Genomic DNA, 18,212 nt, shown 5'->3' on the forward strand with positions numbered 1-18,212 from the left:
TTGACTTAGTTATCCATTGAGCTGATCTCATATGTAGACGTGCCATGGGAGTAACATGAACTGTGGAGGCCATGTGGCCCAAAAGCCTCAACATCTGCCGAGCTGTGATCTGTTGAGATGTTCGAGCCGAGGACACTAAGGCCAGAAGATTGTCTGCCCTTGCCTGGGGAAGATAAGCTTGAGACATCCGTGTGTTCAACAGAGCTCATATGAATTCCAACTTCTGTACTGGAACCAGGTGGGACTTGGGATAATTTATGACAAACACCAGCAGCTCGAGCAGTTCAATAGTGATCTGCATGGATCGTAGAACTCCTGCTTCCGAGGTGCTCTTCACCAGCCAATCGTCAAGATAAGGGAACACATGCAGTCCCAGTCTGCATAGCGATGCTGCAACAACTGCCAAGCACTTTGTACAGACTCTGGGCGTAGATGCAAGACCGAAGAGTAGTACACAGTACTGAAAGTGCTGAGTTCCCAAGCGGAATTGAAGGCACTTCCTGTGAGTTGGGAGCACCAAGATATGAGTATAGGCGTCCTTTAAGTCCAGAGAGCATAGCCAATCGTTTTCCTGAATCATGGGAAGAAGGGTGCCCAGGGAAAGCATCCTGAACTTTTCTCGGACTAGGAATTTGTTCAGGGCCCTTAGGTCTAGGATGGGACGCATCCCCCCTGTTTTCTTTTACACAAGGAAGTACCTGGAATAGAATCCCAGCCCTTCTTCCCATGGTGGTACGGGTTTGACCGCATTTGCCTTTAGAAGAGGGGAGAGTTCCTCTGCAAGTACCTGCTTGTGCTGAGAGCTAAAGGATTGAGCTCCCGGTGGGCAATTTGGAGGTTTGGATTCCAGATTGAGAGCGTATCCGAACCGGACTATTTGAAGAACCCACCTGTCGGATGTTATGAGAGGCCACCTTTGGTGAAAAAATATCAACCTCCTCCCAACAGGCAGATCGTCTGGCACGGATACTTTTACCACGGCTATGCTGCTCTGAGGGGTATGATGCTGCTGTGATCTGATCTTCTGTATGTATGTAACTCTTTGAATGTCAGAGCAGTATACTGTAACTTTTAATTGTGTATAACTGCTGTTGAGGGTTTGGGACTTTGCCTACATGGTCGTTGAGTTCTTCCCCAGAGCCACTAGGCAGGGCTGTAGGGTCAGTGGCCAGATTTGATCATTCTGTCCTGTTGAGGCTGCTGGGAGCGAGTTTGAACAGGCTGTCGAGAGGTAGGAGTGTACCTACACCTATTATAGGAATAGGGAGCACTCCTTCCTCCAAAAAACCTCCTAGTGGAGGAGGTAGTAGCAGAAGGCGTCCGACGGGAGAGAGAATCCATTGCATCATGATGCTTCTTGAGGGTATCGACCATATCCTCAACCTTCTCTCCAAAAAGATTATCCCCCCGGCAAGGAACATCCGCCATTCGCTGCTGGGTCTTCTGATCCAGGTCCGAGACACGCAGCCTTGAGAGCCTGCGCATCATGATACCCTGAGCAGCTACTCAGCATGTGGCATCAAAAGTGTTGTATGCCCCCCTGGCCAGGAATTTGCGACATGCTTTCTGCTGCCTGACCACCTGGTGAAAAGGTTCAGCAAGCTCCGGAGGGAGAGCTTCAACTAAACTAGACAGTTGCCTCACCGAGTTCCGTAAGTGAATGCTCGTGTACAGCTGGCATGTTTGGATCTTGGTGGCGAGCATTCCAGCCTGATACGTACGCCTCCCAAAAGGATCCATGGTCCTAGACTCTCTGCCCAGGGGCGCTGAGTATTTCAACCTACCATCTGCCCAAGCAAAAGGAAATTGTCCCACCCAATGTTGGCGAACCATGAAAGGGAGGGGTAAGGCCTGAGATTCTGCATAATTAAGGGTAAGCCCTGAAAAACTTCCATAATGATCAATCAAAAGGCCACCAAAGGAGGGAGGGTTTCCTGGAGACAGGACAGGACAGAAATACCATGATATCATCTGCGTAAGCCAGGGCTTTCATCTGATGACCATACAGTTCCAACCAAGAGATGCACCTATTAGACTTCACGGAAAGGATAAAATGAAAAGGAAGGGGGGACAATGGACAACCTTACCTAGTACCGCGACCAATTGAGAAGGATCCCATACAGTGGTGGAAATAAGTATTTGATCCCTTGCTGATTTTGTAAGTTTGCCCACTGACAAAGACATGAGCAGCCCATAATTGAAGGGTAGGTTATTGGTAACAGTGAGAGATAGCACATCACAAATTAAATCCGGAAAATCACATTGTGGAAAGTATATGAATTTATTTGCATTCTGCAGAGGGAAATAAGTATTTAATCCCTCTGGCAAACAAGACCTAATACTTGGTGGCAAAACCCTTGTTGGCAAGCACAGCGGTCAGACGTCTTCTGTAGTTGATGATGAGGTTTGCACACATGTCAGGAGGAATTTTGGTCCACTCCTCTTTGCAGATCATCTCTAAATCATTAAGAGTTCTGGGCTGTCGCTCGGCAACTCGCAGCTTCAGCTCCCTCCATAAGTTTTCAATGGGATTAAGGTCTGGTGACTGGCTAGGCCACTCCATGACCCTAATGTGCTTCTTCCTGAGCCACTCCTTTGTTGCCTTGGCTGTATGTTTTGGGTCATTGTCGTGCTGGAAGACCCAGCCACGACCCATTTTTAAGGCCCTGGCGGAGGGAAGGAGGTTGTCACTCAGAATTGTACGGTACATGGCCCCATCCATTCTCCCATTGATGCGGTGAAGTAGTCCTGTGCCCTTAGCAGAGAAACACCCCCAAAACATAACATTTCCACCTCCATGCTTGACAGTGGGGACGGTGTTCTTTGGGTCATAGGCAGCATTTCTCTTCCTCCAAACACGGCGAGTTGAGTTCATGCCAAAGAGCTCAATTTTTGTCTCATCTGACCACAGCACCTTTTCCCAATCACTCTCGGCATCATCCAGGTGTTCACTGGCAAACTTCAGACGGGCCGTCACATGTGCCTTCCGGAGCAGGGGGACCTTGCGGGCACTGCAGGATTGCAATCCGTTATGTCGTAATGTGTTACCAATGGTTTTCGTGGTGACAGTGGTCCCAGCTGCCTTGAGATCATTGACAAGTTCCCCCCTTGTAGTTGTAGGCTGATTTCTAACCTTCCTCATGATCAAGGATACCCCACGAGGTGAGATTTTGCGTGGAGCCCCAGATCTTTGTCGATTGACAGTCATTTTGTACTTCTTCCATTTTCTTACTATGGCACCAACAGTTGTCTCCTTCTCGCCCAGCGTCTTACTGATGGTTTTGTAGCCCATTCCAGCCTTGTGCAGGTGTATGATCTTGTCCCTGACATCCTTAGACAGCTCCTTGCTCTTGGCCATTTTGTAGAGGTTAGAGTCTGACTGATTCACTGAGTCTGTGGACAGGTGTCTTTCATACAGGTGACCATTGCCGACAGCTGTCTGTCATGCAGGTAACGAGTTGATTTGGAGCATCTACCTGGTCTGTAGGGGCCAGATCTCTTACTGGTTGGTGGGGGATCAAATACTTATTTCCCTCTGCAGAATGCAAATAAATTCATATACTTTCCACAATGTGATTTTCCGGATTTAATTTGTGATGTGCTATCTCTCACTGTTACCAATAACCTACCCTTCAATTATGGGCTGCTCATGTCTTTGTCAGTGGGCAAACTTACAAAATCAGCAAGGGATCAAATACTTATTTCCACCACTGTATGATCCTCAATAATCAGTAATTGTGCATGATGTAAATGGTATAATGTGTGAATAACTCGGAGAAACCACCTCTTGAGCCTGATGTGATCTAATAGTTGGAACAAATATTACCAGTGAACTTGGTTGAAGGCTTTCACTGCAACAAGACTCACCCACAAAGCCAGAGTATAAGCAATTGCCACACATTCAAGACAGATTGCTGGGTCTTTACAAAACCCTCTGTGGGAATCAACAGATGGCCGCTCTTTATAGAACTCGGAAATGGTCAAAAAAAGATGAGATACAATCATGTTCACTATTTTACCTTTAGAATCATTAATCAAAGTGATCATCCAGTTACCTCCCCATGCCTTAACTAGGCAGGCCAGCATCTTACCCGTTTTGTTATCATATTTAAGAAAACGGTACTTTTGATAAATCAAACTTCTATTAGTTTGTTCACAAATGAGTGTATTCAGTGCTACCTGAGCTGAGAGGAAGACATTCTTAGTATACGTGGAAAGGGACCTCACATAAGCTTTTTTGGTCTTTTAAAGGTGTGCCTCCAAAGTATGGATGTTGCAGCGATTTTCTTATGCCTAGAAGCTGTTTCACCATGTAACACCACCTTTGCAGAGTTCTAAAAAAGGTCTGGTCTAAGTGTTGGCCATTATGGAGTAAATATGACTTCTATTTAGTAACCAAGTAGGCGTGAAAATCCTTGTTGTGTGCAAGATAGGCGGGAAGTGCCAACCCAAGGTGATATGAAAATGGGCAGAGGCCTCCAGGTTGATCCACACCATGGAATGATCTGAAACAGCCTTAAGGCTCACAATCACCTCCGTGACATAAGAAAACGGAGTGGTGGAAGGAAGAATTTAATTAAGCAAGAGAGGTCTAATTCCGTGGGGTGGATCAGATGCCGGGCATCAACCAAGTCTAAAGTAGTGCAAAAGGACTGTAATCCCCCCCCCCCCCCCCCCCCGCCCAGGCCTAACAACCCCATTCTGACCAAGAGCTACAGTGGAATCCACACTGGGGTCACTGTCAAATAACAAATCCATGTCACCCACCACCAGCACCTCCCTCTCCAAACAGGGAAGCATACATTTCACCAGAGAAGGGTAAAAGGATTTATCATATGGGGTGGGACCATAGATAACAAGTAAGTAAAGCTCTCTTCCTTGCACCCAAACTTTTACCACCAAGTACCTACCTGGGAATCAGTCACCAACACCTCAGAAGTTCATGCTAGAGATTTATAAATTAAGATCTCAACCCCTCCCCGTCATCCCCCCTAAAAAGACAAAATGGATCTCCCCTACCCAGCTTCTATGAAGCTTCAAATGCTCTTGAGCAGATAGCCGAGTTTCTTGTAAGCAAGCGATATCTATCCCCTGCTAAGATCTTTGTGAATTTTACTGGTGAGGTAATACCTCCCACATTCCAGGAGGCCACATGGCAACAAGGTGCAGACTTCAAAAGGCACCAAGAAAACATGTAAGTACAAAACATAACTGTGAAATGAAGGGGCCAGGATGCCCAGCCTCCGTCCCTGCCTCGAAAATTACTATATGTGTCAGTCTGCAACATATCCACAAACACACACAGACAGCAACCGACAAACGTGGATAACTCCTCCCCCTCACCCCAATCCCACCCTCCCATCCCCCACAAACCCCTCTCCCCACCCCAGCCACCCCTCCCCCCCCCCCACCCTACCTCACCACCCTCCAAAAGTATTCCTGAATAGGTCCTGTCACTCCATAGAAAAGCAGGCCATGAGACATGTCTGAATGTAAACCACTCCCCACAAGTCAGTTCAGAAAGACAGTACATCATATATCCACAATTCCCCCCCCCCCCCCACCCTTTTAGATACTCCTGACAGGTGGAATCCCACTCCAAAGCCCCTCATTGATATACTCCGCAGGGGCATAGCCCAGAAAATAGATTTTTGGGTGGGCCTAGGCAAGAACTGGGGTGGGCACCAAGTGTTCTCGCCCCCCCCCCCCCCCCCCCCCCCCCACCACAAAACCAAAAAAATATCTCAGCTGGTGAGAAAACCTGAATATATGTAAACCGCTTTGAATGTAGTTGCAAAAACCTCAGAAAGACGGTATATCAAGTCCCATTTCCCTTCCATTTCAACCTTGGCAGTCTGCAGCAGGCATGCGCTGAAAACTGAGCATGTGTAGGTGCCAATAGTGTGGAGACTAGCATTTTTGTTACCTTTAGGGGGAAGTCTTCAGCTGGTAGAACTTGGGATTTCCACCAGCTACTACTAAATGTGTGCTACTGTTGGGTGGGCCTGAGCCCTAAGTGGGTGGGCCCTGACCCACCCAGGTCCATCTGTGACTATGCCACTGATACTCCGTCATTGACCATCAGATAGTCCTGGACCACAGGCTAGCCCAAACTCAGGCCTTGAACCTCTCTCCAACCAACAAATCATACAACCAAGCTTCAGCCGCCTGCAGTGGTGTATCATAGGTCTGCCAGTGGCCATCCACGTTGATCTTAAGCAGTGCTGGGTACAAAAGCATGAATCATTACTGCTTAGAATGAAGCTGAGGGCAATTAGGTGTAGACTGCTTCCAACGTTGTTGTAGTGCAACAGAATAATCTTGAAAAATTGATCGTTCCCCATCATGTCAGTGTGTCTTTCTTGAGGCGATAGCCCCGCAAGATCTCTTACTTGTGCATATAATTGTGGATTTTGATGACCACTACACAAGTTTGATTATGGCAGTCTGGCACATGACCCATGCGATGCGCCCTTTCAAGGCACAGAGTTTCAACACTGTTGATAAGAACAAATTCAGATTTTAACAATGTTTTTAGGAGCAGGGGCAAGTTGCAGTCTGGGAGGCGCTCCGGCAGCCCCACAATTCTAAGATTCCCTCTCCTTGACCAGTTCTCAAGTTCATCTACTTTTACAGCTTGTGCTCGCACTTGTTGCTCGAGGTGAGTCAGGGTAGCCGCGGTCTCCATCCCCGCATCCTCTGCAGAGGAGACTCATTCCTCTAGATCTCCTGTTCTCCTAGTCAATTCTGCCAGCAAAGTTTCCAGATGTTAATTGCCCCAATGGCTGACCAAGCTTAGGCTCTAAGGCTCAGCCCACTGCCTCTGTCAGCTGATGTAATTGCTGGTTCGAAAACATCAGTGGAAGAGTGGCCTCTGCTGCCATTTTCTCCTCCGTTCTCTGCTGTTTTTGTTTCTCTTGCCTTGAAGGTTTCCCGGACGTGGCTTTATCCGATTTTGGAGATTTTGTCCTTCCACTGGTAAAGGATACTGGCTTAGAAAGAGATCTTCTCAAAAGATAAGATGTGAGAGTAAAAAGTGGGTCTTGGGAGTGCGGTAGCCTTGGAGAGAGATTGACACATCACATCACTTGATCTCTTCTGGGTGTCAGAGTTTAAGAGTGCAGCTTTTTTAAAATTTCAGGCTCTTCAAATTCTGAGGCATCTCCTTAATCAGTTCTCTACAGATGAACAGGTTTCCAAAATCCACTACCTACACATGTGAGTTGCAGAATTGTCATTTATGGATGTAAGTGGCGCCACTTACATGTGCAAAACCTTGTAGTGATGCTGCTCTTTTTCTGACCATATTCTTTGTAAATAGCTTCTGCTTGCTTTGTTTTTTTCTGCACAGCGATATGGGAGTAATATTCAGCCGACAGCAGTCAGCGTTTTTAAAATGCTGACCATGGCTGGCTAAATTAGCCCAGATTTTCAGTGCTGGGCCAGGTGTGAGCACCGGCACTGAATATCCGGGGCTAATAACACGTGATTTAGCCACTGGAGCTTATGCGGGTCCTGGCCAAAATTCAGCTGGGCCCCACATAAGACAGTTAAACGAGCCCAAGCTATATATCGGCCGGGACCCACATAACAAAAATAAATTGGTGAGTTAACTCAATTCCCTCCTCCCATTCTAGTCCCGATCCTCCCACCCATTCTCCTATCCCCAGCAGTGCCAAGCTCCCTGACTCCCCTCCTCTGACCAGGCCAACCCCCCCCACCCCTCCCACCTCTCTTCCATGCAGGATAGGCCCTCCCCCCCAAGACCTACCTTCAATCCCTGGTGGTCCAGTGGGGGCGATCGGGGCAGGAGCAAATCCCATTCACTCCTGCCCCTTGCGGCTGCCATTTTTCTGAGGGGGATTAGAGGATCTGGACTGGAGTGGGAAGGAGGATTGAGATGGCTCAGCAATTTTGTTTTGTTAGTTGGGACCTGGCCAATATTCAGCCAGGGCCTGCATATCTAAGTACGTTAATTTAGGACAGCTTTTGAGCTGACCTAAATTCACTGCTTAGCTATGTGTGTTGGCACCCAACATACCTGCTTGGCTCCTCCCCAGTGCTGTCCCTTGTACTGTCCCTGATCTGTCCATTTTTATGTTGGGCAGTCAGAGCCAATATTCAGCGGCACTGTCTAGTTAAGTTCTGCTGAATATCGGTGCTTGGGCGATCATGAACGATTTAAGTGGGCAGGAACTTCTGCCCACTTAAATTGCTTTGACTATCAGGCGGACTGTGTTCAGCAAGAATTTTATAATATATTATTATAGTTTTGCACAGATGGACCTAAAAGTCTCTTGTCCTACCTGTACACTCTATATAAAATTAAGCTGAACACTATATAAATTTTGAAAATGCAGACATACTTTCTGTGAACTGAAAATTCACTTAGGCAGTTTCTGCCAATCTAGCTAGATAAATCCTTTTTTAGTATCTAAATGCTTGGCCAAGCCTTTTGAAATTAACCTCTAAATTTACAAGCTAGTTCAACACTTTCCACCCTATAATAATAATGCAGCATTTTTGCATCTTCAGTTCAAACTACTGAGTTCTGTGTTGCAGTATTGCTTAAATGTATTTATGAAAAGTGTCTACTACTGTTTAAGGGGGTTTCCAAAGAGCTTTTCTGTGCTACATTTCTCTGTGAGTCAAAAGGGTGGTGCTGAGAATGGAGTCAGACTGAGCTCTTAGTTTCATGCAGGGAGTTTACTTTTGTGCATACTTCCTTGAAAGGGAGTTTGCACCTGAAAATTCTGTGGGTACTATTGTGTCCCCGGTCCCTGCTAGGGAATTAATTTTAAGGGAAAGCTCTGTGGGTCTGCAATCCTTCCAGGGAGGCTGAAAACTGGATTCTATAGGGCCAATATTCAAAAGGCACTTATTCGGTTAACAGGTGCTGCTAACCAGATAAATGCCAGTGAGAGGGTTATTCACTGACACTAACCAAAGAGTGCCGCTAAATGTGTCCTCTGACCACCTTGGCACTATCAAGATAGTTCTGGGTCAGTCCATGGGTGGAGCTTGGACGGAGCCAAAGGTTATCCAGTTAGCAGCCATACTCAGATTGTCCAACTTTATCCAGTTAGTGGTTTGAATACGTCTACTAAGTGGATAGCACTTCTGGGTCAGCACTGAAAACTGGATGTTCAGCACTGGCTGGTATCCAGGTACTGACAATATTTATTTGGTTTAATTTTAATCATGGCAGCTGTTGTTTTACTAAACTGCTGCTCACTGAGGTTAAATATTGGGCCATAAATAACATTATTATTCTTTCTGTTAAGTGGTGATGAAATGGTGCCTCTTCATTAGTTAGTGTATGGGAATGTTGGTGAAAGCTGCCTTACTATTGGTTAGTGTACCAAAACTTATTCAAATAGGTCCACAAAATTGAATTTCTTTTTGTTTAATGTACACTTTTTCCAAGATATATTCCCTTTCCTATTGTTCTTTCATTGTTACTTTTTTCCTACCTCTAGACTGCTGATATTGGTCTGACAGAAAACTCTGGTGACAGCGGATTACGATTTGAAATTTGGTTTCGAAGGCGAAAGTCCAGTGATACCTATGTGCTCCAGGCTAGCACAATTGAAAACAAACAAATGTGGACTAGTGATATAGCAAAAATCCTGTGGCAACAGGCTACACGGAATAAAGGTACTTCTCTCCTTGCTTTTATGTTCACTTTCTTCGTTATTCTTTCTTTTTTTGGTAGCAAATTTTATCAAATGTAGTAATTGTTCTTCTGAGAGACACTAAGGATCATCAGCTATGCAATTGGGTGAAGTCATCCAACTGCACCAATGCAGAAGCATTTCCACATCTATCTCAAATAGTTTATATGGCTTTTCTGAGCATGTGTGGCTTTTCTTAGGTAGCTGCGCCCTGTCTATTTTTTCATCCACTAAATACACTGAACATGTTTACCATACCAATTGCTGAGGAGATTTTTTTCAGTGATATTGATACTTTTCTACTTTCCATTTGCTAGGGCTGCTGTTGCTCAATTCCTCTTATCTTCTTAGTTTGATTTAGTGGTAATTTTCAAGTTGAGTGTCTGTTTTTGTGTTAGGCAATCAATTTCAGAATAAGTTTATTTTGCTGCAGAATGCTGCTATTGTGGCCCTTGGCTTGGTCTACATTTTTTAGTTTCAGATTTTAATTTTGCCTCCTCTGTTTCCCTCACCATGGCTGAGAAGAAGTCCATCAGCTTCAGATAGTGCCCCTGAGTACTGCAACGTATGTCAAACACCAAGCTCCAGTAATGAGGACATTGCCACTAGAGAGAAACTTGGTCTATTGACATTGTCAGTGAAGGCACTGCCTTTGAAAAATCCAGAAGCTGCATCAGTTGCTGGACACACTGCAGTTTCGTGGAAGTCTCTACCCTCTTTGGTGCTCTACCCTTCCTGCTCATACCACTCAGTACTAAGGTTTGAGTTTGAATCTGAGTAGTCATAGTACTGAGCACTCGAGACATTGTTTGAAACATCAGCATCATTCAACATTGCACAGAGGTTGAGAATATCACAGATCAGCTTCCCAGGCAGCCACACCAAGCTCATCCTCTCAGAGTTTGTCTATGCTGCAGCAATCTCAAACAACCTGTCATCCGTCATCAGTACTTCCCCCCTGTTAACCCTGGAGGACCCCTCCTGTCCTACTAAGCCCAGTTTGGTGTTGGCCCAACTTTTTTGAGAGTGCATTGGACAGGAGGCTCTCTAGTCACCTCTTGGCATCTGCAACAGACTTGAGTGTTCCATTGAGTACCTCAACATTGGCTATGAAATTGATAGGGCTTTACCCTGGTATTGAGTGGTTTGGCACCGTGTAGTATTTTTCTGGCACAAGGCTTTGTATCACTTCTATATGCTAGTAAGTCTCAGAGAGGTAATTGGGTCCTTTCTTGCCCTCCCCAACCCCAAAACCACCTCCTCCTGGCAATGCTACTAAGGAGTCTGATGTAAGGCCCTTGGAGGCCATAGTTTTAGGGTCAATGCCTTTTCAGACTTCAAATCCACTTCTAATTATGGATTTCAATGCTTCGTGGTACTGGTAATCTGCTTTTCAATCAAGACTTTTAAAATCTGAAGAAATTTATTACCCTGATCTCTTGTCCAACCTCTCTCTTTCTCACATTAGGACCATGTCTCCTTCTGAAGATCCCTCTTTCCCAGCTTTTGTTCAGAGAATAGCTTAGGCCAATCCATTTTAATTTTAAGGTAGAGGAGGAGCTCAAGACATACTTATTCAACTTCTTTAAAGATTCTTCTTGCTCTTAAAAGTTGGTAACAGTGCCCATTTATCAACTCCTCTACAATGTACACAAAAGGGTGCAAGAGACCATATTCCCTGTGACTAAGATGATGAACACAAAATATTGGGGTTGATATTCATTATGATTTAACCATCCAGAAATCATTCCTCGCCAATTAAATCCCTTGTTCGGGGTTAACTGGTCATTTTCAGAGGCACTTAACCGGTCAGTGCCGCTGAAAATAACTGGTTAGCAACTAAAGCAAAACAATCTATTTTGGAGTTATTCCTGGGGCAGTTGGCTCTTGGCTAGTTAAATACTGATATTCAACACTTGACCAGCCAAGGTCACAACATTAATAGGACCACCTAAAAGTCAGCCTATCTTTTATCTGGCTCTGGAAACCTGGAAATTCAGTGCCAGAACCCAGACAAGGCCTGGCATTACATTTCTGAGCATAACACCAGCGGTGGTCAGCAAAACGCTGAGTGCCGCTGTCTGAATATTGAGCCCTATGTGTCTAGTCTGCTCCTGGATTCAACAAGCCCAAATTGTCACATCAATCTATGACATTTGAATCCATCCTAGACCAAGAAGTCATTCTTTGGTACAACACACCCCAGGGTATAACTCTCAGACTTTAAACCTTTTCTGGAGGAAGTTCTTTCAGAATGCTGGGTTAACTTCATGAAGAAGCACAACTTTCTTCAGAAGATCCAGGGAGATTTATTTTGTCTGATGAACTCTGGAGAGGAGTATGAAAAGCATCTGGTTTCTTCAACTTAAATTCTGTTGAAATGAAATCAAGACCCTCTGCATGGCAATAGGTGCCCACAGACTCTAATGGCTGTGGGTTTCTTACTTTAGAGAAAATGTGCTGAAAAGGCTTACATATGTACCATGCCATTGAGAAAATCTTTCCAGCGATAAAGTCAAGGAAGTGGCAGATAAAATAAAGGACAATTATTCTGTGCTTCAGACACTCTCTGTAGTCAGCATTTATCTGTCAAAAGAATATTGAGGTTTTCTGCAGTGCATTGACTCATTATAACTTCTGACAGAAAACTCCTCCAGCTTATGAAAGAAGGTTAAGACCATGTTTTGTAATGGTCCTTCCAAATCGTCTATCCAGGGGGTACTCAAAGTTCCAGTAAGATTATTTCCGTGAGCATCCTTGTGCCCTATGTAAACAAAGACTAGGTATTCTTTCTACATCTAAAGGATACAACTTCCCAAGCTAAGAACATGTTCATTCCCTTTGTGTTGAGAGTTCATTAGGATGTGGGCTACCTCTCATGGGGCAATATCGCAAACCTCCTGCCAGGCTAGACTTGATTGAGTGCTAGACTTCTGTGATTGGTCCCTGAATGAAGAAATGACAAAATCTATCTTGAGAAGGGAATGCCCAAGGTAGTCCTGCTTGCCACAGCCTAGAATAGGAAAATCTCCCACTTTCTCTCTGGAAAAGACTCAGAGGCCCTTTTACAAAGGCGTGGTAGGCTCTATGCGCATGCAGCGTGTGCCAAAATGAGACTACCGCCAGACTAGCGCACACTGCTAGTGGTAATTTCGGATTGGCATGTGCCCATACAGCCAATTATTTTAAAGTTTCATACCGCGCGTGGCATTTCTGGCATTAATCAGCAGTTGATGTGCACCGACCAGTCACCGAGCATATAGCGTGTGAACCCTTACCGCTAGATCAATGAGTGGCATTAAGGGCTCAGGCTGTAAATAGGTGCACGTTGGTTTCAATTTTTCCCAGAGTCAGTAAAAACTAGCCCGGTGCGTGCCAAAAACACACGCCCACACTACCACACACCACTTTTTGCCGTGGCTTAGTAAAAGGACCCCTCAGAGTGCATACTATCATCAAATGCTTTTTCCCTGCATTGGGGGAGAGGATTTCTGTATGCATATCCTCTTGTAGCCTGATTGCAAAGTCTTTGCTGAAACGCAGAAGAGACCAGTGGTAGGTAATACTTTTTTTTGGCCAAGTTAAATCTATAGGAATTATTGAGAGACCAATCCAACTGAACAGTTCATTGTTAATCACACAGAACAGTGAGATGGACACTGTCCTGATTATTTTCGAACGAGAAGGCCGGCCATCTTCCGACACAAATCGGGAGATGGCCGGCCTTCTCCTAAAGCCGGCCAAATCGGTACAATCGAAAGCCGATTTTGGCCGGCTTCAACTGCTTTCCATTGCAGAGCCGGTGAAAGTTCAAGGGGGCGTGTCGGCAGTGTACCGAAGGCGGGATGGGGGCGTGGTTAAGAGATGGCTGGCTTCGGCAGATAATGGAAAAAAGAAAGCTGTCCCTGATGAGCATTTGGCCGACTTTACTTGGTCCCTTTTTGTTCACGACCAAGCCTCTAAAATGTGCCCCAACTGACCAGATGACTACCGGAGGGAATGGGGGATGACCTCCCCTTACTCCCCCAGTGGTCACCAACCCCCTCCCACCCAAAAACAAATATAAAAAACATTTTTTGCCAGCCTCTATGCTAGCCTCAAATGTCATACCCAGCTCCATGACAGCAGTATGCAGGTCCCTGGAGTAGTTTTAGTGGGTGCAATGCACTTCAGGCAGGCGGACCCAGGCCCATCCCCCTCCTACCTATTACACTTGTGGTGATAAAAGGGAGCCCTCCAAATCCCCCCCCCAAAACTCACTGTACCCATATGTAGGTGCCCCCCTTCATCCCTAAGGGCTATGGTAGTGTTGTACAGTTGTGGATTTGGGGGGGGGGATTTGGGGGGCTCAGCACACAAGGTAAGGGAGCTATGTACCTAGGATCAATTTATGAAGTCACTGCAGTGCCCCCTAGGTTACCCGGTTGGTGTCCTAGCATGTGAAAGGGACCAGTGCACTACAAATGCTGGCTCCTCCCATGTCCAAATGCTTTGGATTTGGCCGGGTTTGAGATGGCCGCCAGTAGTTTCCATTATTGGCGAAAACCAATGGCGGCCATCTCTAACACCGGCGATCTCTAAGGGCAGGCCAAATGTTGAGATTTGGCCGGCCCAGACCGTATTATCGAAATGAAAGATGGACGGCTATCTTGTTTCGATAATACAGTCGGGTACGCCGGTTGACGGGGCCGGCGTTAGAGATGGCCACCCTTATAGATGGCCGGCCCCGTTCGATTATGGCTCTCCACGTCGTCCCAATATCTAGTTTCTTGCTCTCCTGTCTTTAAGTACTGAATCATGCGTTTAAGACTGGTTGGATCCCGCTTTGTTCACTAGATGTGAGAACATAGAGCAAAAAAAGAAAAGGGCTTTGAGAGATATACAGGCTTATTTTCGAAAGAGAAGGGTGCCCATCTTTCAACACAAATTGGGAAATGGGCGTTCTTCTCTCAGGGTCGCCCAAATCGGCATAATCGAAAGCCGATTTTGGGCGTCCCCAATTGCATCCCGTCGCAGGGACGACCAAAGTTTCCGGGGGCATGTTGGAGGCGTAGCGAAGGCGGGACTGGGACATGCCTAACAGATGGGCGTCCTCGAGCGATAATGGAAAAAAGAAGGGCGTCCCTGGCGAGCACTTGGCTGACTTTACTTGGTCCATTTTTTCTTACGACCAAGCCTCAAAAAGGTGCCCGAACTGACCAGATGACCACCGGAGGGAATAGGGGATGACCTCCCCTGACTCCCCCAGTGGTGACTAATCCCCTCCCACCCTGAAAAAAACAACTTGAAAAACTTTTTTTGCCAGCCTCAAATATCATACTCAGGTCCATCGCAGTAGTATGCAGGTCCCTGAGGGGGGGGGGAGGTGTGTGTGTGTCAGCGGAGGCATAGCAAAGGCGTGGACGTCCTTCTTTCAAACATTTTGGATGTCCTGAACTGCCCCCCCCCCCCACAGGGACGGCCAAATTTTAAGGGAATGGAGTGGAGGAATGGCCTAGTGGTTAGAGCATTGGTCTTGCAATCCAGAGGTGGCCAGTTCAAATCCCACTGCTGCTACTTGTGATCCAATATCCAAATAAATAAATAAAGGGGGTGTCAGAGGTATAGCAAAGGCATGGACATCCTTCTCACAGAAACATCCACATTTTGGACGTCCTTCACCCATACTCAAAAAAAAAAAAGACGTCCCTGATGAGCACTTGGACGTTTTCATCTGGACGTGTTTTTTTAAGGTTGTAGACGGCAATTTATTTAAGGTTGTAGATGGCTATTATACACGCAGTTTGTCTGCGTGTATGAAGCCGTCTATGGCATGCGCAGAGCAGCCACGCATAATGCTTGGCTGCTCTGCACTGGCTTCCCCTTCTTAGGAAGGAAATCGTGTGCAAATGAGCTAGCAGTGAGCAGCTTATTTGCATGCGATTTGCTTCATGCATGTCCGTTCCTTTCCGAATCGCTAAGGGATCGGTAAGAGAAGGGCTTTTTCCGTTCAGTTAGTGCATCAGTTAGTCCACTGCAGCGCCCCCTAGAGTGCCCGGTTGATGTCCTGGCATGTCAGGGGGACCAGTGCACCACGAATGCTGGCTCCTCCCACGACCAAATGAGTTGGATTTGGGACCAAATGAGTTGGATTTGGTCGTTTTTGAGATGGGCGTCCTCGGTTTCCATTATCGCTGAAAACCGGAGACGACCATCTGTAAGGTTGACCATCTCAACATTTATGTCGACCATCTCTAAGGTCGACCTAAATGTTGAGATTTGGGCGTCCCCGATCGTATTATCGAAACGAAAGATGGCCGCCCATCTTGTTTTGATAATACGGGTTTCCTCGCCCCTTCGCGGGGACGTCCTGCGAGGACGCCCTCATGAAAACTTGGGCACCCCGTTCGATTATGCCCCTCATAGTGATAGTTAAAGAACCACTAGAGGATTTGCTGAAAGTATGACAGGAGAGTTAAGAAGATGGAGCAGATTTCTGAAATTCAGTTGAGTACAATATCATGGAATAGATGGTGATTGTAACCTGGGGTTAGGAAATAAAAAAAAAATAAATACTTACCTGGGCTTCGGGGGGTTTTGGGCGGCAGCACAGAGAAGGACACCGGGGAAAAAAAAGCTGGGAAGAAAACGGAGCGATTTTTGGGACTCGGGGACGATTGGGTACGTTCCCGAGTCAGAAGAAGAGAACCGGGGTGTTCCGGTGCGGTTTGGGGCCGGGAAAATGGAGTCTGGAGAGTGCCAGTGCTGCAGGAAGCAGCGCGGAGGTTTTTTCTGTCTCCCGAGTTCGGGAGGGTCGTCGAGTCCATTTTCGGGGCCGGAAGGAGACGCAGCGCTGGTTTTTGGGGGGCTCCCGGAGACGATTGAGCACGTCTCCGGGAGTGTGGAGCAGTCGGGCCCGAAGCGGGGCCAGTGGGATGGTGGCGCCGGGTTGTTCTGTCTCCGGGGACGATTGAGCGTCCCCGGGATCTGGGAGCCGGTGCGGGGGTGAAGACGCTGCATGGGGCAGCGTTGAAGGTTTTTTTTTGGCTCCCGGGGCAAAGGAGCGAGGCCCCGGGAGTGAAGAGCGATTCCGAAGAGAAGAGGGCCGGAGAAGACGTTGGCGCGAGTGTGCATGAGGCGGCGCACCTCATGCACAAATCGCGAACGCGTGTCTTCGCGACTAGGCCGAAGCCGGGGCCTAAATTTTGGGCCGGCTTCGGTGCTTTTTATTTTAAGCTCCGTTTTCGCCCCAGGACATCCGGGACCGGAACCGAGGGTAGGCATCGAGTGGGCTGAAAATCTACATCAAGGTAAGGGGTTTTTTAACCTAAAATTTCCATTTATTTATTTTTAAATTGTATAAGTTCGGTTTTTGATTTTTAAAAAATCAGGGGTTTAAGTTTTTTAAATTTGGTTTTTAGATTCATGATCAGGGGATTTTTCTTGATTTTTCTATCGGATTAGTTTTTTGAATTTAAATATTTTTAGGTGGTTTTTTGGAGGGGTGCTAGTTTGAAGGGGTTAATTAAGGGTTAATTTCTTAAATTCGACAGGGTAGATTAAGGAAGGGGTATATTAATTTTTGAGATGGGTTTTACAAATTTGGGTAATTTTGGAGGGGTGTTAGAGGGGATAGAGTGCGGCGGATAGGAAAATTGGGGTATTTTTAAAATTTAAAAGTATGGGTAGATGGGGAATTCGGGGTTTTAGTGGCAGGGAAAATTTGGGGTATTTTGGGGAAAATTGGAAGGAGTTATAGTTTAATTTTATAATTTCCCATTAAACTCTATGGGAAATTATAAAATAAAATGGAGATTTTGCTGTGCTTCTCAAGATTCCGCTGGTCAGCTAGAGGGTTTAGAATGTTGGAAAAGGCTTGGGATTGGTCAGCAATGCTCGGAATCCCAAGCCAAAGCTTGGTCTCCTAGGAGATGAGGCTAACTGACAGTGGCAGTGAGAGGCTGGTGACTGAAGAGAGCGGAAGCGCAGCTCAGTGTGGGAGAGAAAGTGTGAGATTATTGGTGATTGGAAGTGAAAAAGTGAGTTTAGTGTGATAGTAAAAAGTGTGAGAGGGATAGTGAATTAAAGGAAAAGTCTGTAAAGGGGTTTTATTTGATTTTTGATTAATTATAATAAACTTGGGGGGTATGAAGTGTGATTGGTTTTGGTAGTGAAGTGTATGGATGATAGGGGAAAGGGTATGATTACATATGAGAATAAGAAAGTGATTAAGGAATGTTGGGATGCAAGGGACTGAAAGGGTTATCAGCCTCTTCAGTTTAGGGAATTAAGTGATTAGTATAGGCTTGAAGCAGAACAGGGATTTTTATGTAATTTTATTTCAATAGTTTAATTGGCCCTAGGTATTAGCTAATAATTCACTAGAACTAAAAATATCAACAACGTGTGAGAATAGATAGGGTTTTTCTTCCTATTAAGTTTTTAAGAGATAGGTTTAGTGAGAAGACCTGGAAGAAGAACCTGGAAGTTGGAGAACCAACAAGGGCCCCTCCGCAAGACAGACTACACGTCCAGTGAACTGTGATCAGCTAAGTGACT

General features: G+C 46.0%; 1 protein-coding gene across 1 annotated transcript in view; it reads left to right on the forward strand.

The window, feature by feature from the left end:
* The window catches only part of PLEKHG4 (pleckstrin homology and RhoGEF domain containing G4), a 507,451-nt gene that overhangs the window by 370,908 nt on the left and 118,331 nt on the right, over positions 1-18,212 (forward strand). Inside the window, exon 19 of the mRNA XM_030205018.1 lies at positions 9,480-9,657. Within this exon, the coding sequence (XP_030060878.1) occupies positions 9,480-9,657 (178 nt within the window). The remainder of the gene's footprint in view (positions 1-9,479; positions 9,658-18,212) is intronic.

The sequence above is a fragment of the Microcaecilia unicolor genome, chromosome 5 (genome assembly GCF_901765095.1).
Source record: "Microcaecilia unicolor chromosome 5, aMicUni1.1, whole genome shotgun sequence".
NCBI classification, from domain to species: Eukaryota; Metazoa; Chordata; class Amphibia; order Gymnophiona; family Siphonopidae; genus Microcaecilia; species Microcaecilia unicolor.